Source organism: Tinamus guttatus, unplaced genomic scaffold (assembly GCF_059628265.1).
Source record: "Tinamus guttatus ecotype Peru unplaced genomic scaffold, ASM5962826v1 Tinamus_guttatus_pri_ptg000004l, whole genome shotgun sequence".
NCBI classification, from domain to species: domain Eukaryota; kingdom Metazoa; phylum Chordata; class Aves; order Tinamiformes; family Tinamidae; genus Tinamus; species Tinamus guttatus.
This window is the reverse complement of record NW_028288538.1, coordinates 8,474,044-8,484,239: the sequence shown is the minus strand read 5'-3', so window position 1 is coordinate 8,484,239 and position 10,196 is coordinate 8,474,044. Positions and strand designations below refer to the sequence as shown.

At 37.0% G+C, this 10,196-nt stretch overlaps 1 protein-coding gene across 1 annotated transcript; it reads right to left on the bottom strand.

Moving 5' to 3' along the window:
* Positions 1-1,233: 1,233 nt before the first annotated feature.
* On the bottom strand, positions 1,234-6,065 carry CFAP161 (cilia and flagella associated protein 161). The gene is made up of 7 exons (XM_010214143.2): positions 5,988-6,065; positions 5,736-5,825; positions 5,369-5,607; positions 4,013-4,097; positions 3,369-3,527; positions 2,177-2,250; positions 1,234-1,449 (listed from the first exon to the last, which is right to left on the bottom strand). Exons 1-7 carry the CDS (start codon positions 6,048-6,050, stop codon positions 1,239-1,241), a joined length of 921 nt encoding a protein of 306 aa, XP_010212445.2. The 5' UTR covers positions 6,051-6,065; the 3' UTR covers positions 1,234-1,238.
* Positions 6,066-10,196: the final 4,131 nt, after the last annotated feature.

Here is a 10,196-nt window from a genome sequence, read left to right as displayed (position 1 = left end):
CAGTCCCTTGCTTTGTGAAAGTTTACTGTTGTTGTATCAGTAAAACCTTGTTTTAAGTTTTGAGTTTATAAACATTTAAGTTCTTTGGAATCTCTTGTGAGAATAGAGATTTGTGTAGTATTTTACTCAGAAGTTCCCCTACTTGATGTTCACAAACTCTGCTGTTCCTTTACAGTGCCAGTACAATAAGAAATGGAGCAGAAATGTAATTTAGTAAAGAGATACAATAGAATGCTGTTCTCTAAGAAGATCCCTTGTGATGCAGTTCCAGCTTTCATATAAAGACACGTAGCTCTACAAAGTAATGATAATCATTTTCCCTGTATTTGCGTCTCCTGCTTGATTGATTTTGATGTTTAAGAAAATGCAAGTTCCAACTGAAACTTTTTCCATGCTTGGGTCATTTATAATAATTTTCTTTCATGTGGATTCTCTGGTATGTACACGGATTACAATCTTTTTCTTACTGGACAAACTTATAGGGGCTCTCATTCTTCTTCTACCTTGGCATGTATTTTCATGAAACTTGTCCGACTTTCCGTCAGACTTGGTTGAAAAGATTATGGAGTGAAAAGTTCTGAGAGTGGAAGACAAAAGGAGCCTGGTTATGCAAGCTTTGTGACTACGGAAAAGATTGCATCACTGTGGACAAGTGTTTGAAGTACTGAACACTTACAAGTTTAGACTGCATGGACAAGGGTTAAAAAATAAATATATCTTTATTTTAATTCTCATGAATCTGAACCCAATTTTGAAATATTGAGAACTCGGTTGTATTTTTTTTAACTGGTACCATTGTGCTAGATACCACAGAGCAAGCTCAACAACCACGGTTCTCTCGAATGACCTTTAAATGTCAAAGTATCCCATGATAGCTGGCATGCTTCTGCTTTTTAGTGTACACTCATGCTTTTAAAAAAGGAGATATGAGTTTGGTTTTGGAAGAATTGGCTCAATACCTCAGAAGGCCATAAATTTGCAAATTTATTGCAAAGATATTATATTTATTGCATTATGACATCTTTTGGCATCAGTGTATGTGAAAGAGGGAAAATGATTACTCCTAGATGCATGGGTTTTTACTGTTGTGCCTGGTTCCTCTAATTTACTAGGCAATCTTTGTCCACTATACAACCTTAGTGAGTTAATGAGATTGTTATATTACTAACTGTTTTAAGATCAGCATCTCTAGAATTAAAATCTGAACAGAAGAAAACGGAAATCAATCTCATCAGGTTCTAATCTGGGATTTTTCTATTCTCTGTGTCTTCATGAAGCTCACTATTCTTTCTGATCCCTCCTGAGAGGGGGTTGGATCTATCAATCATAGTACTTTCCTCATCAACAGGATTCCCTGTAACTATTATCCAGTAATTCTTATCTTCTTCAGCTTTATGGGAGTTCAGATAGGTGTGACAAACTACTTCATATTCCATCCCAAAATAAGATCTGAAAAGTGAAGAAGAGAAATAGGGTGAGGAAGTGAGGGAGGAATTATTATACGCCAAAATTCAGCAAGTGTCTATTATCTGCAAGTCACTCAAAGCTTTTTAATCTCTTTCTGAGCAAAATTGTGCCTACTTAACCATTTCTACCTCAACTTACCAGATCTTGTTTCATCCTCAAATACCTGATACAACTTCTTACTGGAATCTTGCTTAGAACTTAATGGGAAACAATCGGTACACTCCATAACAATGCTTAGTCAATACTAATTCAATGCATGTATATTAACTTGATTCGTTGGTATAGCTTTGGTTTATTGTGAGATTCATTTGGACAAAAGCAGCATCTGGTTTGATCTACTGTGTTTTTATTTCTCTTTAGTTCTCTTACTAATTACACTACTTAGCATACTAGTTTTTCTTCAAAAATAACTTTAATTGCTCAAGATATTCAAAAAGAGAAGCAAGAGACTAGGGAAGGTTGGAAACATGATGTGACATAAATTAGAAAGCAGAGAGATGAATGAAACTGAGCTGATTGTCTGCATGATCAGGACGGCACACACTACAGTCCAAGAATATAATGGAAGAAAGGAAAATGTACATTCTGCATTCTTTTTCATTTCCTCAGTTTGTAGCTAAAGCAACGATGGTGTTCCTTACAGTTATTCTTGATGCATTGAGTTGGCACATCATTATGCACGTCCCTGTCCATTGTAAACTATTCTTACCTTATCCAAAAGTTCCTTGGAACAGCCAAACTTCGATTAGTATGGCAATGAGTAATAATAATATTAGAGTTTGCCTGAGGAAAAAGCAAAAGCAAGAAGAAAAAAGTGTCAGTCTTTACGTGTCATGTTAACCATTCTTACTCAAATTAAATGCTTTTATTTACATATAATCAGCAGCCTTAATGTAACTCAGCACTATTCCGTATTGCTCTGAGGCTGCTGTGCGTTCATAGTGTGATATTTTACACCTTATTAGTTCTCAACAAAACTCTCCTGACAGCTCAGGCTAGCCAAATACTTAGCCCTTGGATCAGACACATTCTCCTATCCAATATATTCCATTCCACTCCCTTGTGCTGGGCACTAGAAGGAGGGGAAAAAAAAATGAAGCAAGCAGTGGAGAGTCTTTCCAGTGGTCTGCGCCATCAAGGTCATTCCTCTTACATTGAATATTTGCCAGATGAGACATCCATATGGTTTTGTGAAACAGTCTAGAACTTTATATTTTACCAATTTACAATTTTTAACTATAGCAGAAATAATATTTAGTAAAACCAATTAGTACCACTGTGAGGAAAAAAAAATACTATCTTAGACAATTACTTAATCTCAAATGTGTATTTTAGAGAATTGGTTCATTTATATGAGTCACAAATCAAGGTTGCAAAGGATCAGTTATAATTTTGATATTTTGCTACATACGCAGCACTATAAAGAGCCTAGTGGCAATGTAGAACAGGAAAATTCTACATCTGTTTAATGCATTTACAAAAAGTAAGCAGCCACTTACTCCAATGCCTTATTCTTTTGAGAGTTTTACATTTAATGTAAAGAAGACTTAAGCAATCGTAGTTCCTATCAGTGGAAATAAAATTCTGAGTGCTTAGAATTCCTGAAATGCAGATTTCAGGTGCTGTATCCTCAAAATGTGACATCCAAAGTATATGTTCACCTTGAAAATTCTGGTCAGAAAAATGTGCGTCAATGTCAAAATGAGCACCAGAGCCTAGCAGCTCTATATATCCAGCTTCCCTATTTAAACAGATTGTTCCTTCTCTCTCCTCCTTCCTAAAATTATAGTTTGGATTTTACATAGGGAAAGATGTGAATAAAATGAACACAAGTTTATTTAAAAAGTCAGCCTGTGGTTTTAATTAAACCTTCCTAACATTCCCTGGTTTTAATTTCTTACAGGAACTGGAAATCCTTCATACTCAAGACGCAGTTGTGGATCCAGGAATGTTGCCTGCCAGTGAGTCAAGTAGGAAAGTTCATCTGTCAAAAATACTTGCTGAAGGTAAGATTTTTTAGCAAATCTCAGAAATGATTTATGGTCGCTTGCTAGATATAACTGTAAAAGGAAACATAAAGAAAAGTTTAAGTATAAAAATATAGGTGATTTTTAAAAATCAGCACAAAATTTTTTCTCTCTTGTGAAAAATCAGTCTTTCAAAATTAGGGTATACATTCAAAAACTAACTTGGCTTTGAAATTGTTGATAAACTCATGAGGTAGTTTTCTCAAAGTAAACCAGTGATAACTGAATTTAGATTCCAAAGATGCTTTCTCATCATAGTGGTAGATGATAGATAAAAATTTACTATACTTGTGATTTATTTCAAGTGCATACATACTAATATAATAATATACATATATATAATATGTTGTTTTATATATATACACACATTACATAGCAATATACATATATGTATATATATATATAACATAATAGTATTTCCTTTTCTTCTAACTTATGAAGAGAAACATAGGAAATAACAACTAAATGCATCCCCTCAGTATATGTTACCATTTACATTTATAAATTTATTGACTTACCATTTGATCAGAAAACCCCCCTGTTGCCCCGAGAACAAATTTTTGCCCAAATCTAATGGGTTCACCCATTTCACCTCCATCAACACTGCCAGAACAAAAAAAGAAAAAAAAAAGGGGGGAATTTGAATATATCACTTTCTAGATAATTTTTGTGTTTAGGTCTTGTGACACCATTTCATACTAAGTTTATTTTTTAGAATACATAAAATATATTAACTGAAAAGATGCTTCTTAGATCATTTACTGGTTAAAATATGTAACAAAATAGAAATTTGAACTGTATTCATTACTATTTAAGATATATTAACTAGTGTACAGATTGGAAAGAAAACATCCTATGGAAAATTAATTGAAATTCAGTACAGAGTTCCTCTGAAAAATATACTTAACATATACATCTGAAAAATCACAAACTAAAAGCAGAACAGTGATTCCCTGTAACTTAATGTATGTGGTTATTAATATATGTAATAGATATTTAGTAATTTGGTTCCCTAGATGAACATGTATGGTAGTTCATGCCTACTTCCAGAATTCTTTCTGCGTTTTACAATACAGAATTACCAAATTATATGACTGTGTGTTCTGGGTATATTCAGAGTCAAAACCTGTGCAGCCTAGGAATTGCAAAACCTGTGCAGCCTAGGAATTGTGTAATCAGGTAATGAGGAATTTCATGGCATTTTGGTTGCAGTTCTACAAGGCCTAAATTGTGCTCTTATCAAAATTCTTTATTAGGGTTAACTGTGTTTTACTGAATCAGGGTCAGCTTGAGCACTATTATTATTGTTAAATACATGCATTCTGTTGTTGAGTAGGACCCTGTTCTTCTGTTTTTGCTTCCCAAATAGCTAGAATTAAAGATGTCTTTCAGATACTTTTTTTTTTAAGAGAGCAAAAGCACTGTACACTTTATGTTCAGCAAAAGCAGATGCCAATTTTTTTGCAAAGTCCTCATTTGCAGTAGTCAAACATTTTTAAGGAATTACGGGAACTACATATTTCAGTAATATATATGTAGTCTTCATTTCTAAGCGAGGATGGGTCATGTTTTGTGTTCTACAGCTGAAATATAACTGTATTAAAAACAGCCTCGGAGCTTACCAAAACATCTAGTGAACTGGATGCTGCTTTCACACCAGTTCTGAACTGGTGTCAGTGCAACTTCCTTGGGGTTATGCACAGTAATATGCAGAAGAGAACCAGCGTTAAGGCGTAACTTGGGTTAAAGAGTCTGTCTTTGATGGATTAATCTCACCCAAATTCATTTGCATATTAGCAAATTCCATATTTCTCAAAATAAAGCATGGATATCTAACATAATAATTAAGAACTACTCTAAATAAGGTACCAAACCTTAAGATACAAAAAGTATTTCGACCAATAGGGTCCGTGCTTTTGGCTGCACTAACTCCACAGGGAGCTTGCAGCGATGCGGCCGAAAACATGGACATCTCGTCCAGATCCACGGCCAAGGCCAGCCTGCCGCACACGCCGGGGTAATTCTCCATCACGGATTTGTTGTTATCTGGGCTCAGAAGCATCACGGTGTCTCCAAAATGAACAAATCCATCCTTAGACAGAGACAGCTTCACCTAATTGAAAATACACACAATTTAACATGGAACTACTTGAACTTAAAATCCTAAGTAGTTGAGTGTTTTTGATGCATGGACTGCTGTGGAGCCACACCAGACTGCTAGCTGCTGCTTTATGAGGTTACCTTCCTTAAGAGGTTATCCTGGAGTTTACCGCACTTCTGTATGAGGAGTTCTCCGCGCTCCCTCCTCCGCCGGAAATCCTCCAGGAGCTCCTGCTCGCCAACGAGAGCGGGTAGACGCGTTAGCCCGCGCCCGCAGGCTCAGGTTCGCTGGGGCGCGGAGGGGAAGGGCCATGCGGGGAGGGCGGCTCGGGTTCGCTGGGCTCGGCTCGGCTCGGCTCGGCTCGCCGGGCGGGGGCCGGGGCCGCCGCGCACCTCTGCCAGCGCCGCGTCCTCGCTCCAGTTGCCGATGCGCACCCCGGCGCTGTAGGCGGCCATCGCTGCCCTGGCCGCCCGGAGTTGACGGTCGCCATGGAGACCGCTCCAGCGGGCGATTGGACGCACCTGTGCAGCGCGCACCAATGAGCGGGGCGAGCAGGGCGGAGGGGGCGGGACTCTCCTCGAAGGCGGGAGGGGAGCGAGGCGCGGGCCGCCATGGCGGCCTGTGGGAAGTGACGCCGTTGCTAAACGGCGAGCACATGAGGGGAGCGCTTTAGTTGCGGGTGTTTCCGTTAATGATTTATTTATTTTTTGATGCTAGGCTAAGTGAGTGTGGTCTACATTTACTTTTTAGATAGTCTAAGCCAGCTTTTTGCAGGGAGGATGTTGATCCTTGCACAGAGCATTTAATCCATTTATAACACGCGTGTTTATCTTGCAAGCCCAATGTTGCAGGCAGGTTTAGTACGCTGGGCCATTCATAAAACTTCAAGTGATTTTTGTATGAGCAGTTGGGTAGCATGTTATCATCAGCCAGAGTTTTGACAGTTATTTTACATGAAAGCTGGCAGTTTTGGTTTTGTGCCAAAAGTTATTAGGCAAAAAAGCTATTCAGAATGACTCGAAGCCTTAGAAGAAAAAATCCATTTTTGTTCTAATAGCTCCACATAGTGGCTAGTTGATGTAAGTGAATTTTTCCTGCGCTCAGCTGTATTGGAAGAGATGGGGAAACGTAAGCATCCCATTTCTCAAGTGTTTAATTTAGAAATAGGCAGGAAATGCTGCTTTTGTGGCCTAATCTCAGCATGGTTTGAAAGTATCAGATGTGACCTGAAGCCTGAAGGGTTTGCAGTCCACAAGCATTAATTAATTTTCTGTGTTCCTAGTACTTTCTGTTGAGCACTTCAGCCAAACAACTTGAACCAAGCCATGGTCGTGTCTTTCAGAGAACTGCAGATATAATTATGTTGACTTGCTAATGCTTTGTATTATGTTATGTGCTTGTATGCAAATGCTAATGTGGATTTATCCAATTCAGTTACAACTGCATAATATATTAGAACTTTCAAGATTTACTTCACTTATCGGACTATGCACTTTCTAGGTAGTTTCAAATCTTCAAATCTTTTTTTTTTTCATTTTAAAATGAAGCCACTTTTTAATAAGTATATACTAACAGATGAACATTATAAAAGTATATATTGTCATGAGCCATATTGTTAAGAACCACCCCCGCACTCTGTTCTGGTTGAACCACCCTGCAAATGGCTACATAAATGGTGACTAAAATGCATCTTCTCAGTCTATGTTACCATTTACATTTGCAACTTTATTGACTTAACCATTTGATCAGGCACTCCCCCACTGCCCTTAGACCAATTTTTTTTTCCATATCTAATGCGTTTCCCCTTTTCACCTTCATTATTGCTGTTAGAATTAAAAAAAAAAAAGGAAGAAATTCAAATATATCACTAATATGTAGGATAAGCAGTATTCTTCCATAGCTTTTGCAGCCTGCTGCATTGTCATTCTGTTGTGGATCACTCTGTTACTTATACAGTCTGATACAAATACTACACGTAAAAATGTGTTTATACCCATCATTTATTTATTTACAGAAACTTCTTTTTGCATCTCATAGTAGGGCTATGCAGTGACTATCCTTGTCACTTGGAAAACTTTCATTTCTGATCACATAGTATCCCCTAAAAACAGCAACAAAAAAGCTTTTAATAAATATGTGTATATAAGGTGAGAATCTTTATTGTGGGGAATGCTTACACACAAATTCAAATCAGCTCAGTTTCTTTCAGATCTGATACAAACTACCCTTACTTTTAAGAAGTTGTTTGTGTTGCTAGATGGTACGAACAAAAGCTGTGTTTGTGAAGGAACAGGTGAAGGTTTTGTCTGATAACTTATTCCAGCATGCAAATGTACCAACTTATACCTATGTTGATTAGTGGAAACCTGAATGTTTCCCTATTTTGCTTTCAGTCTTAGTTTCATAGTCATCATTTGCAGTGTACTTGAGAAGACAGATCATGTTGCATAATGGTAAAGAGGTGATACTTGACTCCTCCCCTGCTATTCTAGAGTCACAGTTCTTTTTTTCCTTTTTTTATGAAAAGAAGAAAGGGGAGGGGAAAAAAAAGAGAGAACATGATGGTTGAGAAGATCTGAAATAGCATATAGAGCTGTGCACAGTAGGTCTAGACTATTAACTTACATAGAATATGGCTGGACTGGTTAGGCCTTAAATTTCAGGTACATGTGAGGAAGAACATCTTTTTAAATACTTTTAATTTATGCATGTGTTCATGTGTACCTACCTTTTTTCCTGTTTTGTTTTTCCCTTTGAAGAAAAATTGTTAATGCACCAATTTGATTAACAATATAGAATAAATAATACTGCAGAGAAGTAAAACTTATATTCTCCAGGAGCATTTGTCTCCTTTCATTTTACTATTCCACACTAGCATTATTCTGACACAGGTTATAAATCACAATATAGCTATCCTTTTTCTTTGCTGTTAATTAGTCTTCTGGCTATTAAAATGATTAATCTGATTTTTAATAGTATAACTGCACTTTCTTTTTCTGACCTATTCCCTGAGCAGTCATCTGTTCATAGCACAAAAAGAATTAAGTAGTTTAAGTGATAAGATTTAAGGACTGCTGTTCTCTCAGATACTTGCACTGGTATTTTCCATTTGGGTTATGAATTTGGGCATGGAGTTTTTGTGTAATGCGTGTTTGAGAGGAGCAAACAACCTGTTGCCTGGTAATTTCTGAAATGACTTCAGTCTATCTCTTATAAGAAAGTGGTGCAAGATGCTTATGTCCAGTATTGGCAGTATATTCATGTATGTAAGCAGTACACCTGTCGAAGCAACAAGTTTAAATTTTCTCAATATAGATATAGCTGAAGACCTGCATTGCTTTGTTCCTTTTTTGGCGCTTTATGATCAAAATATACTGTGTGATAGAGAAGGAAGGAAAGAGGAAATAATTTCCAATATTTGTAAAATTGCTGTTTACTTAGTAGGTGAAATATGAGCTAAGTTATCCAGATCTTTGTGGTATTTTAATTCTAAAAATCTGTAATTTAGACCTGTAAAAATGGTGTCCTTTTGAGAAATTATTTTAAAAAGCAAATGTTTTCACTTCAGATTGAGTTATTTCATTATAACTGATCATCCTAGCTATTTGAAATTTTTCACTTCTTTGCCTGGCTGAATCTTTTTTCAGAAAGTAGGCCTGAAAAACTCCTCGAGCTCTGAATCTCTCAGAAAAAAAAGTTTGTAATTTTGAAAGCAGTAACTTACTTTAATATTTCCATATTCTTTTTGTATGGTTACAAGGACCATTGCTGTGCTCTGCAGAAAGATGGGCTTTACCGCTGTAAAGCTAACCTGGCTAATGCAAACAGAATTACATCCATCAGCGTGGGCCAAATAGCTTTGGTGAGGACTACTGTGTTTATTAGCCCAAGCAGAAATGTATCTTAACACAGCTATACTGCTTTTTATGCTCTAATTTCTGTCTTTGTGCAGCCCTGCGTACTACATATATCTACCCTCGAGCAATTTAAAAATTCTTACTTTCCAATCTGTGCAGGGAGTGTCCAAGGCATCCTTAGCAGAACGATGCTCTTGATAGAGACCGATGGTACTACTAGGTGGTTTAAAGTTTCTGTTTAGTTTGTGGTCATTAATATACTTGGTTTGATCTTGTGCAGCTCATTTTAAGCACTATTGTGCCTGGGCTCTACTGAAAGAGATTTTTTGTGAAGTGATCTTCTGCCCTACTTAAATAGATTGAATACATTGTGCTTACTGAACTACAAAATTCTGTCATCGCCCACAGTCCCGGGACCAAATGGCTGTGGCTGAGGCGTGGTCCTATTTATAAAGGCTGGAAATCAGGTCATTGTCTCTTTTGTTTACTAATGTGTATAAACTTTGGTTTCCATGAGTACTCATGCTTGAGATTTTGAAATTTGCTTTTGTGTTAGCATTTTTTTTTTGCCTATAAAAAGCAATAGTATGAATGCCAGCAGAAAGAAAGCCCTAACATCCACAATTTTAGCTCTCTCTGATTTTTGACTTTTGGGGTTTGCTCAAACATAGTCACGTGAATGCGAACTATGACTCTTGAAACAGAAAAACAATGTTTTTTGCATGACCTCTTGTGAACCTGGGC

Excerpts from the sequence above, each read along its gene's own strand:
- CFAP161 (XM_010214143.2), bottom strand. The coding sequence starts at position 6,050 with ATGGCCGCCTACAGCGCCGGGGTGCGCATCGGCAACTGGAGCGAGGAC. Across the intron at positions 2,251-3,368 it reads ATGAAGGATTTCCAGTTCCT|GCAAACTCTAATATTATTAT; the intron begins GTAAGAAATTAA and ends CTTTTTCCTCAG. Across the intron at positions 1,450-2,176 it reads CCAAGGAACTTTTGGATAAG|ATCTTATTTTGGGATGGAAT; the intron begins GTAAGAATAGTT and ends TTCACTTTTCAG.